Source organism: Periplaneta americana, chromosome 13 (assembly GCF_040183065.1).
Source record: "Periplaneta americana isolate PAMFEO1 chromosome 13, P.americana_PAMFEO1_priV1, whole genome shotgun sequence".
Classification (NCBI taxonomy): domain Eukaryota; kingdom Metazoa; phylum Arthropoda; class Insecta; order Blattodea; family Blattidae; genus Periplaneta; species Periplaneta americana.
The window spans coordinates 49,128,747-49,152,841 of record NC_091129.1 but is presented as its reverse complement, the minus strand read 5'-3'; the positions used below and the strand labels follow the sequence as shown (position 1 = coordinate 49,152,841).

The following is a 24,095-nucleotide window of genomic DNA, read 5'->3' as shown; positions in this document are numbered from 1 at the left end:
CAATAACAACTGATGAAAAACACCGAAGTAATTGTATATAGGTAGTACAAAACACATGAGGAATAAGAAACTACACTGTAGTAAAGGTGGAGTGCAACACACTTTATTGGTGAGGCACTGACTTCTTCAAATTCAAGAAATAAAAATGAATTTTATACTGAAACAATAAAGACGTTCTCTTTCCAAGCTCAATAAACCCATTATGAAATCGTATTTGCAGAAATATACTGGGAAATCTGTTCCAGGTGAGAGTACTTTACGAAAATCATATCTTCAACTTCTGTATGAAGAAAAATTAAAACAGATCAGGTAAGTAGTAGCTGATAATCCGGTATATTTCATCCCAGATGAAACCACTGATCGGCAGATATGTTTTGAACATTTTAGTAGCACCTCTAAATGAACAGCAAGCGAAACCTATGCTTTTGAAAATCTACTTTCTGAACAGAACAGACAATGCCAGTGTGATGCAAAGTTTCAACAATGTGTGCATTTTATTGTGACCTAAAGGAATAGCATATGATAAAATGTGGCTAGTGCTTACGGACCAAGTGTCTTACATGTTACTGGCTATTGCCAACCTGAAACCTATGTACTCTAATCCAAAACATGTGACCCGCATTGCGCATTCATTGCAACAAGTTTGTGAGGCACTATTAGATGAATATTCATATGCAAATGAATTTGTATCTTGCATTAAAAAATGATGAAAAAGGTTCTTGCTACGATACATAAGAATGTTGAAATTACAGGACTTCTTCTTCCACCTTTTCCAATTCTCTTCCATCACTAGATGGGGTACTTGGTTAAAGACTGCAGTGTTTATTTGTAACCATTTTAAGGGTATATGCGATTTCTTAGATGCTTTACCAAATGATTCTTCAGTTGTGAAAGAAGGCAAAGAACTAGTAGATAAACAGGAATTGTAAGATGAACTTTTTCTTCTTCTTCTTCTTCTTCTTCTTCTTTGGCACTACGGCCCTTGTAGTCTAGCCTTGGCCTCCCTTAGGATCTTGGTCCATTCCTGTCCAACCAGAGCCTTCTGCCTCCATCTTCTCACGTCTAGAGTCCTCAAATCGTCCTCCACTCCATCCAACCATATTAGTTTCTGTCTGCCAATATTGCGCCTGCCTTCTGGTTTTGTGCTTAGAATCTTTTTTGGTATTCTCTGATCGTTCATCCTGATTACATGTCCTAACCATTCCAACCTACGGGTTTTGATTTCAGCAACAATATCTGGAGATTTATATTGAGTTTTCAGTTCTGTATTATATCTAATTCTCCAGTGCCCATTCTCATATTTAGGACCATAGATTTTCCTTAGAATTTTTCTTTCCCATGTCATCAGTTGTTGTTCCATTTTCTTCGACAGAGTCCAAGTTTCACTGCCATAAAGCACAATTGGTCTTATGACTGTTTTATATAATGTAAGTTTTGCTTTTTTACTTATGCATCTTGCTCTCAAAGTTTTGTTAAGGGCTCTCAGGCATCTATTTCCCCCAGCAATTTTTTGCCTCATATCCGCATCTGCAGTGTTTTCTTGGGTAATTAGAACTCCTAAATATTTTTAAAAATCTACTTCCTCATATTTGTGTCCATCTGTATTACAAACGCCACTTGGTCTTATGTTTCTCATATATTTAGTTTTCTCTTTATTAATTTTTAACCCCATGTGCTCTGCTTCTATTTGAATTTGAGTTACTATTTCATTTAGCACTCCAAGAGATCTACTCATGACCACAATATCATCCGCATAGGCCATGCACTGTCTGGTCCTATTAAATATGGTACCATTAAAATTTATATCAATGTTCCTAATGACTTTTTCAAGGCCGATGTTAAACAGAATTGTAGATAAGGAGTCTCCTTGCCTCACCCCATTTACTGTTAAGAATTTATCAGATAGTTTTGTTTGTATCTTTACCTTATTATATGTTTTGGAAAGGGTTATTTTCGTTAAATTTACCAATTTGGTAGGGATACCAAATTCTCTCATAGCCTCCAGAATTTTAAATCGATTCATGTTATCAAATGCCTATTTAAAGTCTATAAAAAGCATATGTATAGGGATATTATATTCACTTGTCTTCTCTAAACACTGTTTGATTGTGAATATGTGATCGGTTGTACTTCGTCCTTGCCTAAAACCACACTGATATTCACCCAGGAGTTCATCTGTATATGCTTTAATATAATTAGATATTATATTTGTAAAAATCTTATATGTAACATTCAGCAGCGAGATTCCTCGGAAATTGTTGCAGTCCAGCTTGCTGCCCTTTTTGTGTATGGGGCATATCAGCACTGTTCTGCATTCATCAGGAATTTCTTCTTTGTTCCAAATCACTAATATTAATTCATATATGTAGGTCCAGAGATGCTTTCCACCTTTCTGTATCAGCTCTGCTGTTATCAAATCCTCACCAGGAGCTCTGTTATTCTTCATTTTCTTAATTACGTTAAAAACTTCAAGTTTACTTGGTTCTTTTAGTTGTACTTCTGGGCCAAAATAAACGGTTTCATTTGATGATGTGTCCTCTTCAGTGTTTATGTCAGGATTCATTGTTTCACTAAAGTGTTCAGTCCATCTTTTCAAGACTCCAGCCGTTTCGCCAACCAGATTCCCATCTTTATCTCGACACCAGGTTGTTCTTGGTTGAAAGCCGAGATGAACTTTTTACAATGCACGATTACTGTTTCCTGACAACTGCCATTACACAGCTGGGGAAGCAGTGTCCTCAGGAAGATGCACAGTGGGCTGTTGTGATGGATGTGAAGAAAGTACTGTAGGTTATTGGGAAGTGAAAGCTGGAGAAGAACTTAGCCAAAAACCCTGATAAAATTAAAAGTCATGTTGAAGTTAAAGTTCAGATAAGTTGAAAAATATATTGTGACAGCTGCCTTGGTATTCGAACGCCATCCAACAGGGCACGCGGGAAACAAGGCAAGCTCCGCGGAGCACTGGGGGGCGGCGCGCGACATAGAGAGGAGCCATGGCAGAGAGGGGGAAGAAACAAAACAGCGAGAACAGAATCGTCCAGAAACAGAAACTTCCAGGGTCGTAGATTCTGGAAAGTGTGGTTTAACTAATAAAAAGTGAGCAGCCTTAGAAGACAGCCAATTGTTGCTGGTATTGTACAGCAAGTTCAGCTTGTGAACCAGCAGCGCCCAGGAGTCTAGGGTTCAACACGCGAGTGAATTTGAGCAGCGTCCAGGCACAAGCAACGCAGTTGAAAGTCTTGAGTTCGAAGTTCAGTGGACTGTCTCTGGAAGTCTTGGGTTCGATATACTGTGAACTTGAATGACTGAGCTAGAAGAACTAGCCAAGGCAAACGAACTGTGAACTGAGAACTGACAGTTTTGTGTTGTAAATAGTGCTTTGTGAACATTAGTTGAGATTAGGAGTACATTGTTGTTCGCAATAATCCATTGTTGTCATTGTCGTCTGTGGAGTGCAATAATGAATACTGTGTTGATATGTGGAGTGAAATACCCATTGTTGACGGGAATGTTTAAATTCAGTTATAGAAAGTCATTATTGTTGTGACAATAAAAGTTACATTATTGTTTTGAAATAAAAGTTACAATATAATAAGGAAAATTATATTACAATTTCAGTCAACAACTTATCAGATTGGTACAAAAACAAGCTTTGTTACAATAATCACATTTTAATTCTTGGTTGTATCCACGAATATTTTCGATTTTACAGAAAATCATCATCAGGTGGAAAAGCAATAAATTAGACAAATTGAACACAAGTGAAATATAAAATATAAAATGCCTACATAATAAATAAAAAAACAGTATAGGAACAATATCATATGTCAAAATATTAAAACAACTTATAAAATTCAATGATAGCATGCATTCAAGAGGTGATGCATATGCATACATATCTGTTGGATTTTAATGATTGCAAGAATATAAAATATGAGATATGTGTGTGTATACTAAAAGTTAAAATTTAATGATGCCATATTTTGATGGTAGTTGAAAAACTGAAGTTCTATGGAATATTTTGTCACTCAGGTCGATGAGGTGATTAAGACATCTGAAATTAATCAATAGGGATTTTATTAGAAAAGTGAATTAATTAATTAATTGTGGGAGCAACAATAGTACTTTTCTGTTAATACTTACGACACATGTCGATGAGTTGACTTCAGCATCTGACTCCGCTCCACCTTCAACATGCATTTTATATTTCACTTCTGTTCAATTTGTATAATTTATGCTTTTCCACCTGATGATGATTTCTGTAAAATTGAAAATATTCGTGGATACAACCAAGAATTATAATGTGATTATTGTAACAAAACTTGTTTTTGTACCAATCTGATTAGTTGTTGACTGAAATTGTAATTTAATTTTCCTTATCATAAAAACCCTGATGCTGAGTATGTTGCAACAAACAATAATCTACATTACCGCCTACAAATAAAATATGCACCATTTGTGTCTGATGAAATGAAACATTTCTTTCCTACATACAAGTATTTACTTAGTGACTGGAGATTCAACGTCACTGAAAAAAACATTGTAATATTGAATGTGATCTCCTTTAACAGTTTTCTGAACAACTGACTTTAATAATATTGTGTTCTGAGACTTTTTAGGCAGAGTAAATTTTGTATCCTTATATGTAATGTAATTGGTTTTGGTACTGTTTGTAATGAATATTTACATTTGAAACTTGCACTTTTTTTAAACTAAATTAAGGCACCTAAAATTCTTAGCTCTAGGCGTCAGACAGAGGGGATCTGAACTGTGTCCTTGTTTTGGCCATTTGACTTAAATTCTTTTCACAGTCCACACTGCTGTATGCAACTGAAAGAACACCTAACATCAATCTTGCTGGTTTATCATATTTTAATTTGTCATATCTAGATTTCATTCTTCCTATCAAAGACCACAGAACATTCATCCTTTCTTCCTTGCTAATGTCTTCAATATCTTTCATTTGCGAGGAAAACTGCAGTACATCCTTACTTCAATTCTCCACTCTTTACCTTACATACTATATAGATCAAATAACAGTTCAAGTAATCACGTGACAGGATAAACGAGACATGCCCTGGTGCATGAATTCTACCTGTTGGTTGTATTTATTTAACGAATTTTTTTAGACTGTAAAAACTGCTCACAAATGATATTGTAGAGAAGATAGAGAAGTGGTACAAAGTAAATGACAGAATTATTGAAGTAGATAAACTTCTGTTATGTCATCTATACAGTCACTACAACATCATTTCGTTAGTCAGAGGAATTACAAAGGATATCATTCGAGCAGCCTCAGCCTCTCCCTCAGCCTGCACAATCTTCTGCTGTCTCTCCTGCTTTGCACGCTCCACCACAAATGCTGCTCGCTGGGCCTCTTGCTGTGCAACCTGGCAACAACAATAGTATTGATACTTTCTTTTCATCAGTTCTTATCAATATCAAATAACATCACATCAATCAAGTCTCTTGGCTTTACTCTTTACTCCTTGGCATTATGTTTGTCTGTACAACTAACAAGTCCTTTTAAAAAGGTTGTTTTGCAATAGAAATTTCACGTGGATCATAGTGAGAGTCATTGTGTGGCTCAGAGCTTCAACTGATATACTCTAGGGCACACGCAAAAGCCCTCTGGACCTGACAATTGGCTGAGGACATAGCAATCAACAGTTACAGTGGCGGAACCAGAGATTTTACGTGTAAGGCTAAAACTGTCATAAGACTCTAAGGATATAAATGTATTTCAGCTGCATAATGAAGTATATTTTCATTGTTTATTTATTACATACTTACTAATGAAAGTAATGTTTTAGTATACAGATATTACTATAATAAAAAACATATATATATATATATATATATGCATAGTTTTCCTATCTTAAAGGGTACTACAAAATTCACTTAACTAAATGATAATAAATAACATAAATATTTTAATCGAAATTAAATTTCCTAGTCAAAGTATCTTCTCTTAAACATCAAGGATTTGCTGCGATGTTTGTAGTTTTCAGTCTGCAGGCAGCCTTTCAGTATGATGGATTATTGTTTGAGTACTACCCAATCACAATGTTCATCATTTAGTTGACTTCTGTGACATGACTATGCAAGCTTCATTAAGGAAAATAGTGTTTTGAATAGGCCTACATACGTAGTCCCGATAAAATTCTTGCAGCAAGATTGTGGAATTCAAGAAACCTTTCTCGTGGGACATGAGTACAGGAAAGATTTATATTTTTTTGTTTGTTTTGAAATTTCCTTTAGCCACCAACGTAGCTCAGTTGGCTAAGACACTTGCCTGGCAATCCAGAGTTGCGCTTGGGTACAGGTTTGATTCCCACTTGGGCTGATTACCTAGTTGCATTTTTTCCAAGGTTTTCCTCAATTGTAAGGCGAATTTCAGGTAATCTATGGTCTTATCTCGCCAAATACCATCTCGCTATCATCAATCCCATCAGTGCTAAGTGACGCATAGTAGTCGAAAAAACGTAGTTAAATAAGCACCTAAACAAAAGTTACTTTAAAATGGGGTGAATCCAATCATACTCATAGGTTTCTATCATACTCGGTTTTAGTTCGAACTTAGGGATAAGATACAAATTAGATTTACTTTAAATGTTAATTTAAGTAATCATGCTTTATTTAATCCACCACCACCAGTAGCAGTAGCAGTAGCAGTAGCAGTAGTAGTAGTAGTAATTATTATTATTGGTATTATTATTAATTGTATTTTTTATTAGTTGTGTTTATTACTCATTATTGAGTGTAATTAGTTACCACCAGAGACAGGCAAAATGTCTATCAGGCTTGCCCATGACTGTTTACATCCGTAAGCGGGCTTACGCTTTGTATCGTTCGCCCACCTGCAACCTTCCCTCACAAGCAGGCAGGCAGTGTGGTTGCACATGACTCCCAAATAGTCCTAAGAGTGACCCGAAAGGACTGTTGAATTCTGCCGACCTGCGCCAGGCTGTGCTGCTTTCAGATGCATGATAAATATGAACCAAGTGATTCAAACCTGACAAGAAGCCTACACATATAGACAAACTACTGAAAACTTAATTTGTCTTCTGAAATGTACCATTAATAAAGACGAAGAAAACTATTTCTCGTCAATATAATAGCCATTAAATGTCAACAGTTATTATAAAGTACTTGCACTTTCCTTTTCATCGTAGTAATATAAATTTAATGCAAACCATTCAAACTTTCAGCTTCATACATAAAAAGAAATCTGTCCTTCAGAAGTTAAATAGCAAATCAATATTCTGAAGAACGAAAAACTTTTATACGTTTTTTGGTATTCATGAGGCTTTTAATTGTTGATAAGGAAAAAGTTAAAATGAAATATTTTTCTATAATAGTTGTTGATATTCATAATAATTGTTACCAATATCTTTTCAATATATTCTCTCGTCTCGTCTCGTCTCCTCTTCTCTTTCTCGTCAACATAAAATCCATTAAATGCCAACAGTTATTATAAATTATTTGCACTTGTATAAAATGGCATGACAGCCCTTCATGGGCCCTGGCCTTCTTCAAAAGTTTTCGCCATTCCTCGCTATCCAATGCCAAACTTCTCCAATTTCTAACACCCAAAGTCTTGATGTCATCCATCACACAGTCTTCCCATCTCAATCTCGGTCTCCCAACCTTCCTTCTTTCCATCAGAATAAATTTAAAAACTCTCTTCGCAACTCTATCATCTTGCATTCTCACAACATGCCCGGCCCAATCCAATCTTCTTATTTTTATGAATTTAACAATGTCCGGCTCATTATATAATCTGTACAGTTCGAAATTATATCTTCTTCTCTATGTTCCGTTTTCTCTAACTGGTCCAAAGATTTGCCTAAGAATCTTTCTTTCAAATGTGCATAATAATGTTGCATCTGACTTCGACAATGGCCAAGTCTCAGATGCATAAGATAGTACAGACCTTATAAGAGTTTTATACATCATAATTTTTGTACTCCTAAATATAATTTGAGATTTCATATGTCTTCTAAGACTATAAAAGCATCTATTGGCAGATAATATTCGTTTTTTTATTTCAGAACTAACATTATTTTTGTTGTTAATTTCAGAGCCAAGATAGATAAAACTATGGACAGTTTCAAATTTAAAAGAGCCTATTTCGAGGTAAGGGAGTCCATTTATATTAGCTCTCGTGACTGGCATATACTTTGTTTTTTCTTAATTAATTTGTAAATGCATCCTTCTTGCTGCCTTTTACAGCTTAATAAAGGCCTCTTTCATTGCTGCCTAACTTCTTCCTATGATATCTAAGTCGTCAGCGTAAGCCAGCACTTGAATCGACTTACAGAAAATATTTGCACTTTCCTTTAATATAAATTTAATGCAAACCATTCAAACTTTCAGCTTCATAAATAAAAAGAAATCTGTCACTCAGAAGCTAAATAGCAAATCAATATTCTGAAGAACGAAAAACATTTATACATTTTACAGGTATTCATGAGGCTTTTAATTGTTGATAAGGAAAAAGTTAAAATGAAATATTTTTCTATAATAGTTGTTGATATTCATAATAATTGTTACGAATATCTTTTCAACATATTTCCTCATCTCATCTCTCCTCCCCTCCCCTCTCTTCTCTTTCTCGTCAACATAAAATCCATTAAATGCCAACAATTATTATAAATTACTTGCACTTTCCTTTTCATCGTAGTAATATAAATTTAATGCAAACAATTCAAACTTTCAGCTTCATAAATAAAAAGAAATCTGTTCCTCAGAAGTTAAATAGCAAATCAATATTCTGAAGAACGAAAAACTTTTATACATTTTACAGGTATTCATGAGGCTTTTAATTGTTGATAAGGAAAAAGTTAAAATGAAATATTTTTCTATAATCTCCCCTCCCCTCCCCTCTCATCTCCCCTCCCCTCTCATCTCCCCTCCCCTTCCCTTCCCTTCCCTTCCCTTCTCAAGATATTTGACACCTCTGACGAAAAAGGCAAGTTGTGCAGTATCAGTTACGTGATTACTGTCATCCATTGCAAAACAATGGCACATCATGTTCAGGACCTTTCCAATGATGTGCCATTGTGGAGGAGAACAGTCATGTAAATACTCTGGGCTTAATTCTTCTGCTGCATCAATTAAATATAATTTTGCCAATTCATTTTCGATGAAAGGTCTGATATTTCTACCAATGTGTAACACTATTTAGTAGCGCACTCTAACAACATTAGTGTGATCAGTTTTATCTTCATTATGAAGTTTACATTTCAGGTTTTAAATCATAGATATGCATTCTTTGTCTACTAATCAAAATATTTCGCGAGACAAACGGAGTAATGCTGTTAAAAGATTATATTTTTTTTACGTTTTGTTTAGTATCTTGTGACACACTAAACACTTTGCTGAGTAGTTTTCTTTTATGAACAGAAAGAGTTCTTCCCAAATGTCTGGGAAAATTGTAGGCATGGAGATCGTCTTCCTGACTCATGTACTGACAATCATAACACATAACAGTATGTTGATTTCCACCACTATAGCTGACAACTGGGCAGCCCTAAGTGAGAGTAGTAACAGCTCTTCACACCTCAAGTGACCTTGAGCTGAGTTCACAGATTCTAGAGTACACGCTGGTAATTACAAACTTTGATTTTTAAGAATAATCTGCGAGATGAAAACATAGAAATATTCTCATTTCCTGGTACTCTTCTGTGTTAATATGGTTAACTTTGCTCACAAGTGCACATGAAATTTCCAATTCATGTTATTTAAGATTCAATTTCATTATAATGAACACTATTTACTTACTTGTTTGGCCTCTACAGCAGCTGTATATTCTTTGCCAAAGCTCAATTCAGTAATAGAAACATCATCCAGGATTATGTTGAAGTCCCTTGCTCGTTCAATTAGCTCACGTCGCACCAGTAATGACACCTACAACAAAGTCAAAGTGTGATTCACACACTCAGAAGGAACAAAAGATCAGATATAAACTACAACCTTGGCCACAACATCTAGCATAGTAACTGCCACACCATTAAGGATGTGAATCATGTCAATAAGTGGACCAGTCAAAAGTAAGAAATTTACTAAATAATGAAGAAAAACATTCCCTTTTATGCCAATATAAAATCGGCCTGGGTAACATAGTCGGTATAGTGCTGGCCTTCTGTGCTCGAGTTTGTGGGTTCGATCCCGGCCCAGGTCGATGGCATTTAAGTATCATTTAAGTATGCTTAAATGCGACAGGCTCATGTCAGTAGATTTAATTGCATATAAAAGAACTTCAGTGGGACAAAATTCCAGCACACCAGTGACGATGATATAACCTCGGCAGTTACGAGCATCATTACACAAACCATAATTTTAAAATGTGTATGTATGTATGTATGTATGTATGTGTGTATGTATATATATATATATATATATATATATACAGTAGAACCTCGATTATCCGTGGTAATGAAGGGGGTGGGCTGAACGGTTAATCGAAAAAATCGGATAATCCGTACTATAAAAAATGTTCATAAATGAAATGCAAATTACTTATAGTTTCGTAATTTGAAGCTTCTGCCGTACTGCAACCGCTGGCATCTTCATACAACACAATACACTATACAATATTATGCTGTTTATGACTAATAAACACAAAGAAGTACAGTAATATGCAACTAAAAACGCAATAAAATTGGATTTATTTACACAATCTACAGATTCTCATAACTTCTGTGCTGAGAAGAAATCAGTTACTTTTCTTTGAACTTTAGATTTATTTAACTTTGTCCTTATGTCCATTCTTAATTTTCTGATGGCTAGAATATCAGGAAATTTGAGTATCATTTTCATGCTCCAAAAATTCCAGTAAAGTTTCTGTTGATTGAAGCGCTACTTATAGTGGCACACGTCTTGTTCTATCACCTCCCTTCACTACCTCTTCTTCCTGATCAGAGTAGGAGTTATTTTGCATGTTGTCACACTGGTTACTAGCACTGGCAACGATGTCATCACTTTTTAGTTTATATCCTGGCAACACAGTATCAACATTGAGCCACTACTGCATGTTTTCTTCATCCACATCACCAAATTTGTTATTGTGTCCGATCATCTCACAAAGGGATTGCGAACTTGTCTGAATGTCAGTTTCTTCATCGTCGGATGCGAGATTTTTACCGACCAACTCTTCAGCATTATTATTCAGTTTCCTCCATGACCGAATTATGTTCTGATTTGATATCATGCCCCAAGCCTTAGCTGCTAGATATGTCTTTTTTATATTGAAGACTTTCTTCCAGACATGTCATTGTCTGTTCTTCTGCAAGCAGTAGACTCAACAGCTCCCTTCTATAATGTCGCTTCATTACAACAATTACCCCCTGATCCATAGGCTGGAGAAGTGATGTGATGTTAGGTGGCAGGAAAAAAGCAAAAATGTTCCCATTACGAGATTTGAGTTCTGTCTCATTGGGATGGGAGGGAGCATTGTCAATGAAAAGAACCGGTTTTACGGGCAATCCTACAGATTTCAGAAAGACACTAACCTCAGGCACAAACTTGGAATGAAACCACGAACTCAAAATGTCACGTGTCATCCATGCCAATTTACTGTGATAATTATCGACAGGAAAATGTTTAATTTCCGTACCTTTGAATAATCGTGGATGTTTTGCCTTGCCTATACAGAATAACTTCATTTTATGTTCTCCACTTGCACTTGCGCAAAACATTAGCGTCACTCGTTCCTTACTTGACTTGTGCCCGGTGTCTTTTCTAATGAAGCTGCAAGTGTTTTGCTTGGAAGGCATATCCAGTACAGTCCAGTCCCATCCGCATTATAAATTTGGTCGGGCACAAACTGCTACCTATCAATAACACATTTGAATTCATTTTTAAACTGTTCTGCAGCATCTGTATAGGCACTAAGTTTTTCTCCCACTAGAGAAAGTTCACGAATTCCATGGCGAGATTTAAACCTTGCCAACCATCCATTCGATGCCACGAATGGTTGACTTAGACCCAATTTCTCATGAAAAATTTGCGCCTGCTTCATTAAAATTGCCCCACTAATTGACACACCTTCAGCTCTCTTTTGTTGGAACCAGCTAGACAGAACTTCACCTAAGGTTTTGAACATGGAATCTTTCATAGTTTTTCGATTTTTTAATCCAGTAATACTGTCTGAAGAAGACGCAAATTGTAGCACTTTACCCTTGTTTTTTTATTAGATCACGCACAGTTGTTACGCCAATCTCGTATTCTGATGCCACAGTTTCTCCTTTCCCGAACCGCTCGATTATTTGCAATTTTTTTTTTCGATACTTAACACAATACATTTTCTTTTGACGCCCCTAAAAGACATTTTACATAGTAGCTACACAGTTCGGCCACACGACAGTAGAACAATGACTGAATGGTGCATTGGGTGTAATTGTGTGGAAGTTCTCCTCTAAAAGCAGGTAGTGGTTATTGTACAACCTGGGAAAAACATCCCCTTTCACAAGTAATTGTGTCTGTTGCGGATAGTGGCAGCATTCCTGCTACATACTGTGTAACGGTAAAGCTGGAAATAACCCTTTCTAGTACAAATACGTACTAATGTAATGTACGGTACTTCACATATTTTTCTGCCTACAATAAAAAAAATCTCGAGAGGACAGTCGGATAATCTGACAATCGGTTAATATATCATGTGGACCATATATGTTGATAATGCGAAAGATCTCAAAAATGAAGTGTTTTAAAAAGAAACATTTGAAATAAACATTAATTCACTTTAAAGGGGAAAGCAAATTACATTATTCATTTTGTATTTGGAGGACATTTTCAAGGTCATTTAAAGGTTAATCTATTTTGAATGGAAGTCTGCGATTTTTTTTCATTCCCCATACAAAAATAAAAAATCTTTGCACAAAACATTTTTCAATTTTGAGCTTAGTTTCACAAATATTTCAAAAGTAACAATTGATGATTTAAAAAACTACCTACTTTATATAAGCACCTAAATTTTTATTATAAAAACAAAAAATGTAATATTCGATTAGATTGTTTAATAAATGCTCTAAGTGATGCACTTCTACCTCAGTGCATTTTCCAATCCTTTGAAGAAAAGATTGGTGTGTACATAAGATTACTTCTCTCTCAATATTTGCACAAGCATTTTGTATGCACTTCTGCATGTTTTCTGGAGTAGGGCTAGTAGGAGATAGCCCCATAAATAAAAATTGATAAAAAGAATGCATACTATTTCATAGACAACTACATTAGTATCACAAAACGAAAGAAATTAAGCATGCAATTACACATTTTAACTAGAAAAGTGATCCGCATAAGGGTGACAACACCGTAAATTCCTTTTACTTTCCAAATATCTGTGTACCCATGTGCTAAATTGAAAAATAAAAACTAATGGCATGGCTTCCATTTTAAAAAATTAGATTCACCTTCAAATGGCCTTAATAGTAATATGCGTTACAATAGCGTTGACGTTTTCATGTTCGAGGAAAAGATTGAAAAAGCAAAACGTAGTTGAGCTTTTTTAATTACCAAGAACATGAAAACAAACATACCGCTCGTGTATCGGACATTATTTTGTGCTAAGATCGTTTATTGCATACCTGAAAGAGGAATTTCTAATTAGTTGCAATGAAATCTCCATCTTGGTTTCTGTTCAATGACGGCAACTTTGGAAAACAAATATATCTATCTTCCAACATTGTTCCTATAAAATGTTTTCTGTGTTTACTATACTCCAGCAGGCCATGATATACGTCTGTCTTTTTTTTTCCCCCAGTCTATAAATGCGAACTTAAAAAAAACGGTAAGGTTATGTAATGATTTAGAGTTTACTTAATTTTTGCAAATATTTAAAAACAATAATTAACAGTGCAATTTAGGTGAAATTGCAGTGGTAAGTTTCCAATTTATAATTATTACTATATTGAATGTCTTTAAAAATAATATGTTAAAAGCCTAAAGCAGTAAAATGAATATGACGCTTAAGAGGTAAGAATAGGGAAATTGTTATGTGTGTTACGTTGGGAATACTGAATGTGGTATTTCACACTTACCGCATATTGGTTTTGTGCGGAAAGCAAGCAAATACGCACGATCTCGCACAAAAGCATTCTCCACATACAACATAAATAATGCAGTCTGCTTTCCACTTTAATGCCATTTAATTTTTATTTCAAACATTTTTTCTAAAACACTTTATTTCTGAGATCATTAGCAATATCAACTTAAATGGTCCACCCAGTATATTTACCTCTGATTGTCGTTCTGGCTGATATGTACATCTATTATCAGGCAGTACCTACACCTCACTTGACGATATGAGTCAGAAGAACAACAACAATTGTTTGTATACATCTGAAGTCTGATTAGTGTAATATGTAGCTAATCAGTGTTGTATACAATTGAGGGAATGTGGAGGCGGCCTGACAAAAGGCATTCCTCTGCACATCTTCGTCCAGGATCACTTTCCAGGGGGTTCTGTGATGGTGTGTGCTGAAATAAGCTTAACGACAAGGACAGGGCTAGTCTTCATTGAGAATGGGAGTCTTACAGACATCGGTATGTGCAGGAAATCCTCCAGGAGCATGTTGTGCCATTTTCTCCATTTATTGGTGATGGTTTCTTGCTGATGCACAACATCGCATGCCTGCAGGTAGCCAAATGTGTGCAACAGTTCCTGAATGAGGTCGGAATTCATATCATGGAATGGCCTGCTCGAAATCTGGATTTGAATCCTTTTCAAGCAGCTATGGGATAATCTGGGACAAAGAATCCGCCAACATTACCCAGATACCCTTCAAGATCTAAGAGAAGATCCAAGAAGAATAGGAACTGATTCTTCAGAAGAATACTGCAACTATGATAGGAGCATTCCTGAGGGGTTGAATGACGTAATTAATGCGAGAGGTGACAATACATGCTTCTAAAGGTGAGATGAAAGTGTCAGTGAAGTGCAGTAAACAAAGAATAAGTATTACGAGTTTTCGAGAGAAAAAAATGTAAACATTTTGTGTTACGTTCCTTTTGCCAAAATTCAAATAAATTGTTATAAAAATAAACTTTTTTTCATAAACAGAATTTTAAATTTGACTATAACTTACTACTGCACTATCAAAGAATAAGATACTTACTTACTGGCTTTTAAGGAACCCGGAGCTTCATTGCCGCCCTCACATAAGCCCGCCATTGATTCCTATCCTGAGCAAGATTAATCCAGTCTTTATCATCATATCCCACCTCCCTCAAATTCATTTTAATATTATCTTCCCATCTACGTCTCGGCCTCCTAAAGGTCTTTTTCCCTCCGGCCTCCCAATTAACACTCTATATGCATCTCTGGATTCGCCCATACGTGCTACATGCCCTGCCCATCTCAAATGTCTGGATTTAATGTTCCTAATTATGTCAGGTGAAGAATACAATGCATGCAGTTCTGTGTTGTGTAACTTTCTCCATTCTCCTGTAACTTCATCCCTCTTAGCCCCAAATATTTCCCTAAGCACCTTATTCTCAAACACCCTTAACCTATGTTCCTCTCTCAAAGTGAGAGTCCAAGTTTCACAACCATAAAGAACAACCGGTAATATAACTGTTTTATAAATTCTAACTTTCAGATTTTTTGACAACAGACTGGATGATAAAAGCTTCTCAACCGAATAATAACAGGCATTTCCCATATTTATTCTGTGTTTAATTTCCTCCCGAGTATCATTTATATTTGTTACTGTTGCTCCAAGATATATCAAAGAATAAGATAATATTCAGAAATATAAAATAAATCTTAATTTCCAAAAAAAGTGAAATATTCCGTTTTTTTGTGCCTGTCAATGTATATAACTGGCAATATTTAAGAAATGATCAACTGAAGTTATATATACAAACAGGACCCAGTATAATATTATTTCGTGTATGTATAATCTATAACAAAAGGTTTTCTATTACAATGTAAATGGGTATTCAGATACTAGATACTGAAGTCCAATTTTTAAGTGAGCACAGTGCTATAATAATTATCATTCCCACCTTCAACAATTACAGGGTTTGATCACAGACCTGGCTATCCTGAATTGGGTTTTTCAGAGTTTCCCAAGTCCCTCCAGGCGAATGCTGGGACAGTACCAATTTAAAGGGCCACAATCCTGTTCCTTTTCAATCCTATTAATCCTTAACCATCGCTTCGTCTTTGGAAATTTATTTTTTTTGACTGTTATTTTGCATGTTTATTCTACTATCTCCTTCAGAATAATTATTAAAACTATTCAACAACCAGTTTTTAATTTATTTTTATTTCCTTATGAAAACTGGAAGTAAATTCGATCCCCACGGCTTTCTTCTCAGTACAGTATTTCACATTTGTACTCACAGAGGGCACATTTTCCGAGTGTGATACTTCAGTGGATATGTGGCAACCTATTGTGGAGAGATGAGGAGAAGATAGGATGATAGATAAGAAGCTATGGAATGGACTAAGTTTCTGGCTGATATGTATATCTATTATTAGGCAGTACATCTCACTTGACGATATGTGTCAGAGAAAGAACAATTGTTTGTATGCATCTAAACTCTGATTAGTGGAAAATGTAGCTAATTGACGATGTATGCATTGGAGGCGGAAAGAAACTGGCCACCCTACTCCATTATCTTCTGGCCTAGTTCCCTCATCAGTGATGCCTTATTGATGTTACTTATAACATTCAAACCTGTCTTCGGAAGTTGACTGAACAACAATACATTGTCTGGAAAAAAGACAATGAATAACCGCAACAAATTTGTAGTGATGACAAAACTAAGAGAATGAAGGCCTCTTGGCTATTCCATTGGAATAAATACATGCAGGCATTTTGTCAATTACTGAATACTAACATACTGTTGTAGTCACTATCATCATTATTTCCCACTATATTCACTGGATACTTCGAATAATGCTATACTAGATAATTATAATATGACCTATACTAATATGCAGCAAGATGATCTTAACCAGATGTTTCAAATTTCAGTTCAAGATATTCAATGGGCATTAAATGGAATGAAAGGAATTCCGCAGCTGGGCCAGATCGAGTGTTAATTCGGACTTTGAAGCTAATAGATTGCGCTGCAGTAATTAGTACAATTTTGAAAATCATGATGGACTGGAATGTCATGCCTGATGGAATGAGAGATGCTAGAACTATTTTAGGCTGGTATTCATAGTCGATACTTTCGATTAAAGTGTCCTTTGGAAGACGCAAAGTATCACTTTTCCATTGCACAGGAACACTTTGGATGAAAGTGTACTTCCGACCACACTTTGAGCCGAAAGTGTCACTTTGTAGAAAAATGGCGGACGTCTTGGAAGTTGTCGAATTATTTATTAGAACGTGCGGAAGAGGTGGCACAATTAGTGGACAATGTACAAAAGCACTACATTAGGGATAGGCCTAAAGACAATCCCATGGAATTTTATAATGATATAGAATTAATAAAAGGTTCCGATTTGGTAAAGAAGCTGTTATTGAGATTGCTCATCTTTTCGATGACTGGTTGACAAAAACAAATAATATAGGTTTGCCAGTGCCTTCAATAATACAGTTATTGACTGCATTAAAATTCTATGCTACAGATATGTACCATACATTAATATCTATAATATCATAGTTAAGGTATTTCTGTAGTAACATTCGTATATTTATAACCTCAATTCGATGAAGTGATATGTATGTAGATATGCCTATAGGCCTATAAACTATTTTTAGTACTGAAACGAATTTTTTAAGTTAAATAATATTAAACTAACTTCAATCTCATGTAGGCGTAACTATCTTAAATTAGCATTGAGAGACCTCACGTGCCTGCTTTCTAACCAGATTCCATAATTATATTGGGTTTTAAATGATTTTGATTTTTGTTGACTACCTGTATTTTGAGATAAGATTTATCTTCATGTTGATATAATCATTACTGTTTTGATAATATATATTTTCATGACGGTAACCAATACATCTGAAATGGCTGCTTCTGCTGAGATACTATCTCTAGTTCATGTGCAGTCATAACCTCACCATGAAAAGAGATCTCATACCATTAGGCCTATTCTGTTTTGCATTGTAGAAAAATTTGGCATTCAAAATATTCCTGAAGAGCAAGCAATAATGGAAACGAGAGAGAGAGAAAATAATAATAATAATAATAATAATAATAATAATAATAATAACAACAACAACAACAACAACAACAACAACAACAACAATAATAATAATAATAATAATAATAATAATAATAGCAGTAGTAATGTGTTTATTTCATTCTTTTTTCAATATTCACGAAAAAGACAAAAATGAAAATAAAGGGAATAAAACGATATATCAATTAAGCAGATACATGTAAAACCTAACCTAACGATATATATATATATATATATATATATATATATATATATATAAAACTTAACCTATTCAGTCCAACTTAACCTAACTATATAAACCAATAGAAGATATGTACAAAATCTAACCAAACTATATAAATCAGTGGAACAGATACATACAAAACCTAACTTAACAATATAAATCAATGAAAAGGATATGTACAAAACCTAATCTAACAAACTATACAAATCAATGGATCAGCTATGTACTGTACAAAACCTAACCTAATATCGCCAGCAGAATCACTATCTATTTAATAAAATATTATATATCTGAACTGACTGAAATAATCTTAACTATCAGCAACAAAAACTAAAATAAAAACTTTAAATATATATTTTCTTTCTCGCGCGATCAATTAGGCTCTCAACTCAAATCACAAGCATTATAATCTGTGGGTTACACATTAATTTGTTATTGTTTGTTCACATGTTTTGAAAGGCATTGTGGGACTTCTGTTACCAACCAAATTGTAACTCTACACTTTGCTGGCGTAAAGTGACACTTTGTAAAGTGCACTTTTTGAATCGTCTATGAATACCACTAACATGAAAGAGCCACTTTCGTCAAAGGGGTGATATAAAGTATCGACTATGAATACCAGCCTTAATCTATAAGGGGAAAGGGGAGCGATGCAATCCTTCGAACTGGAGACTGATTTCTATACGATCTGTTGTTAAACGATTAAGAGAGTTATTGATGTAAAAATGAAACAATTCGTCTTTTGAATGAGAACCAAAGGGGTTTCGTCAGTCAACCAGGTACTTACATCAATATTTCATTAGTTGACGGTTGTTTACGACAAGCAAAGCAAGATAAGAAAGATCTTAATATCGTCATGTTGAATATAACTCAGGCTTTTGACAACGTGGATTTTGAACATCTAGAACAAATACTTAACACACAGCCTTTACCGACTCGCCTTCGTGAATTAATAAAAAGTTTAACCAAAGGAAACTTCACTACCATCCATTCTTCAGGTTCAAAGTCTAATCATATCGAACTCAAAAGAGGGGTTTTTCAAGGATCTCCATTGTCCCCTCTCCTTTTTAATTTATCCATTGATTTCATTATTAAAGAACTAACAGAAAAACATAAGAGCTCGTTATGATAGTTGCGTCTTTACTTCAAAGTATTGGCTACAACTCAATGTTCAGAAATCGGCATTAATTAATATTCATAAAGGAAAGCTACTTGAAAAGGATTGTTTTTTCCCCATGACTCGTATATAAAGGCCATTGGACCAGAAGACACAATAAAATATTTAGGAATAACTTTCAATGATGAACTGCAGTTTAATTCCGAAGAATTGATATTTTCCCTTCATCAGGATCTTGAACTTTTAGTACTGACACCTGTTCTGCAGCCTGATCAAAAACTTAATATTGTTAATCAATATGTCTGGCCCAAGCTCATATATCCCCTGCAAATGGCTCCCTTACATAAATTATCTCGATTTTGGAAGACGCTGATAAGATCCTTCAAAGCTCGTTAAAGAAATGCTTTTCCTCCCGGCTGATTTTCCAAATAGCATGTTGCACGCTAGTAAAAATTAAAAGGACTTCAGTTAATACGTGCTTCTTGGGAAGCTTTTCTTCAACATTGTAACATCTGTCAATCATTAATCAGAACAGATAATCCGCATGTTAACATGATGAGACAGATGTCGAATTCAAATCATCATGTGATTCCCTCTGCCTTTCTTTTCCCGAAGACTTTACTAAAGCTACAATTCGAAATTTTTGAGAAGAATTGCGAGGTCGTGAATATGAATCATGGAAGACCCTTTCAGGATGGGGAAAAGGTTTGAGATGTACAGCAAAGTAACAGTCGCCAACATTTGGATTACAAGAAAGGACTTTCGACTAGTGAATGGATATCTAGCCTGAAAATGACAGCAAATTTAGCAGCTGTTTGTTCCGTTCCCGGCAGATCTCTTGACCGTACCCAGTGCAGGCATGGCTGGCCAGAGATTGAAACTTTAGCACACGTCTTGGGATTCTATGAAAAGGGATTGCTCTTGAGGAACTCTAGACATCATCTTATAAGATCCAAAATTGCTGCCACATTAAGAAATAAGGGCTGGATAGTAGAAGAAGAAATCTCCTGTCTAGCTGAAAATGGGTCAAAGAGACGAGTAGATATTTTAGCATACAATGCTGACACTAAACAGGGTATCATTGTGAACCCCACGATACATTTTGAATTAGGATGTCATCAGTCAGCTGAGATTCACCATGAGAAGAAGTCGATCTATGAGCCTACAGTCAACTATTTCAAGCTGAAATATAACTTAATTCACGTTGAGGTATTCGGCTTACTCATAGGTGCTCAAGGGACTATACTAGCTTTTTTCGAAGAATTTCGACAGCAGTTTGCTCTGCCAACATCCCTGAGGGAAGACACTGTGATAATTGTGTTAAAAAAATCCTACCAAATCCTAATTAATCACATGGTGCCACATTAATAGTAATTGTAATTTTTCATGTCCTTTTCTTTGTTTCCTTTTTTAATTTAATATCTATGTTTACATATGTATATCAATTTTTTTGAGGATATACAGAATCCATAAGGGCTACCCTCAGTGGGGGGGCAGTTTTTGTAATAAAAATAAATAATATTAGTTATAGCTAATTGATCGAGTTGACATAAGAAATATGCTTTCAGTGAAGGTGTGGTAAGATGGCAACATCATATTGTTTCTGCATTGGCTGAGGACTAAATAATACTTTAGAACTGCCTTTATACCTCTCTTTCTTTTCCCCAAATAAGTGTGAGCGTGTACACATACTTGCAAGTACCTTGCAAACTTATTTCTGCCTTCCAAATCAGATAAAATCTGTGCACATTTTCAACTGTAAATGGGACAATAAAGCTTACAAGTGAGAACAATTGGGTTTCACAACTAATACTACAGTATTAATATCACAAGCTTGTTAGGATAATTTATAAACACGTTGATCACAATCAATGCCAATAAACTAATGTGTCTCTATTTGCAGGTATACAAGATTAGAATCTTAAATGCTTTATTTATAACAGATTTATTTTGTAAATAACTGATTATACCTGCTGTCTCTGTGTGATGAGCTGAGATGCATTGAATTTGGCCACTACACTCTTTAATACTTCGTTGCATATTGAAGGAAGTACTTTCTCGTCATAGTCCAAGCCCAGTTGGCGGTACATGGATGGCAGGTTTATAGCATCTGGTCGTGACAGTACTCTTAACGAGATGTTCACCATTTGCAGGTCCTTGCTTCCTGTAGGGGAAGAGATTTTACGAGGACGAGATCTGTAAGAGAGAAAATTCATTCAATGTTTCTGCTTTAAGCACATTTTCTCAGTTTATGGTTCATAATAGTAAAAATTCCAACCTGTTTACTTCATAGTAAAATTCCATTTTCTTCAGTCCAATACTGTTGGTTTAAACAGAATAATGTAACCTAGGTCTCACAATCGCATCATTTCACATATGTGATGACACTGACGACATAAATTTCATAATGCCACTGATACACAGCTGCAGAACACAACAGGGAATGTTAGGCATGTGACACTTTGTTCACATCAAAGTTAACTGTCATAAAACTTAAAAACTGATAACAATATACCACAGCTGCACTATAAAACAAGAATAAAGGTTACCGAGCAACTTGGCTCAGATGGTAGCATTTGAGACTCATATTCGGGAGATACCGGATTCAAGCTCTGTGGCCAGTCAATCTGACTGCGGTTTTTCATGGTTTCCCTCAGTCACAAAGGCAAATGCCGCATTGTAAATTTACATACCATGATTTATCACCATCTCAATCACCAATATCATAAACATTAATAAAAATCTAAAATCACTTACATCAACACAAGCCATCTACTATACAATAGAAAACAGGAACTCAATAACAATAACATCAGTCTACTGGTATATCCACAGATTCTAACACACGATCTAACCACAAATGTTAAAGTATGTAATAAATAAACTTGACATAAATAAATAAAAAATAAAAGATTATTTAAACATATAGACTTGTAAAGGAGACACTAGAGGTGTTTAAATGAAGACAAAGGTGTTGGTTGGGCTGACATTCACAACTTCGTTATACGAGGCGTATTCTTAAAGTAAGTTCCATTTTCAATATAATCGTCGCATCACTGCAATCGTTATTTTGCACACGCATGTTTTCTTCTTCAGTCCTCAGGTAAGCTGTACATGCTGTTTCAGAGCTTCAGTCCGTGTGTGTGGTTAGTTGTGATCAGTTGAAATGTTTAAAGTGATCGAGCACCCCGCCGCCGCTGACTATGAGATGCGGTCTGTTATCCGTTTCTTCAATATGAGAAACATCAAACTAGCTGACATTCATCGTCAACTTTGTGAGGTGTATGGTGATGATGCTATTAGTGATGGAATGGTCAAGAGATGGGTTAGGAAGTTCGACGAGGGCCGCGTCTCTGTGCATGACGAGCAGCTTACCGGTCGGCCATCTTTGATCAATGATGATTTGATGCGTGCTGTCGATGAAAAAATTCATGAGGACAGGAGGTTCACAATTTTTTCGCTTTCCTTGAATTTTCCACAAATGTCGTGGAGTGTTCTCTACAAAATTGTGACAGATCGATTACGATATCGAAAACTGTGCTCACGATGGGTACCCAAGATGCTCACCAAGGAACACAAAACCAAACAAGCTTCCAGTGCATTGAGCTTTCTCACACGTTACAGTGAGCAAGGTGATGGGTTTCTTGACCATATCATGACAGGTGACGAGACTTGGGTGTCTCACATGACACCTGAATTGAAGCAGCAGTCCATGTAATGGAGGCACACTGCATCACCAAGGAAAAAGAAATTCAAACAAACCATGTCAACACGCAAGATCATGTGCACTGTTTTTTGGGACAGAAAAGGAGCCCTACTCATCGAATTCTTGCCTCGGGGTGAAACCATTAATAGAGAAACCTATTGTCAGACCTTGAAGAAGCTCCATCGCGCAATTTAGAACAAGAGACGTGGGATACTGACCAACGGAGTTGTGTTGCCTCATGACAATGCTCGGCCACACACAGCTCGTGACACCCAAAATCTCATCTCGAAATTTGGCTGAGAACAAATTGACCCTACAGCCCAGATTTGGCTTCAAGTGACTTTCATCTCTTCCTGCACCTCAAGAAGTTCCTCAGTGGTCAATGTTTTGATGGCGACGATGAAGTGAAAACAGCAATGCGGGAGTGGTTCACATCACAGGCGGGCGAATTCTACAATGAGGGGATAGAAAGACTTGTGCCACGACTCGATAAATGCCTCAATAATGGTGGAGATTATGTTGAGAAGTAATTGAAGTGTGGGGAATACATTGCAACAAAAATGGTTTGTAAATATCTTCCCGTTTACTTACTACACCCTTTTGGAACTTACTTTAAGAACACGCCTCGTATTTATCTGAACAATAATTAGCTTGCCAATAAGGTGTAAATGAGGCTTAAACATATGTTACAGCCAGAAAATCCAACAGTGATTATCAATTCACCCCTCCTGCATAGAGTTGGTTTGGGTAAAACTGACCTTATGTTACTATCACCAGTCATAATATAGTCTATTCGTCTCAGACATCCGACCACACATAGATGGAAATCACTGTTTCAAATTTTGTCCTTGTGAATTTGATGTGTGTGTCAGTCTCGGTGATGATCATACTTTACAGT

The 24,095-nt window shown here is 35.7% G+C and overlaps 1 protein-coding gene across 4 annotated transcripts in view; it reads right to left on the bottom strand.

The window, feature by feature from the left end:
* Phb2 (prohibitin 2) overlaps positions 1-24,095 on the bottom strand; it is a 181,031-nt gene that overhangs the window by 117,541 nt on the left and 39,395 nt on the right. For all 4 annotated transcript variants that reach the window (XM_069843130.1, XM_069843132.1, XM_069843133.1 and 1 more), the window contains exons 3-5: positions 21,462-21,687; positions 9,787-9,912; positions 5,283-5,390 (exon numbers count right to left, since the gene is read on the bottom strand). In XM_069843130.1, coding sequence (XP_069699231.1) covers positions 5,283-5,390; positions 9,787-9,912; positions 21,462-21,687 — 460 coding nt within the window. The remainder of the gene's footprint in view (positions 1-5,282; positions 5,391-9,786; positions 9,913-21,461; positions 21,688-24,095) is intronic.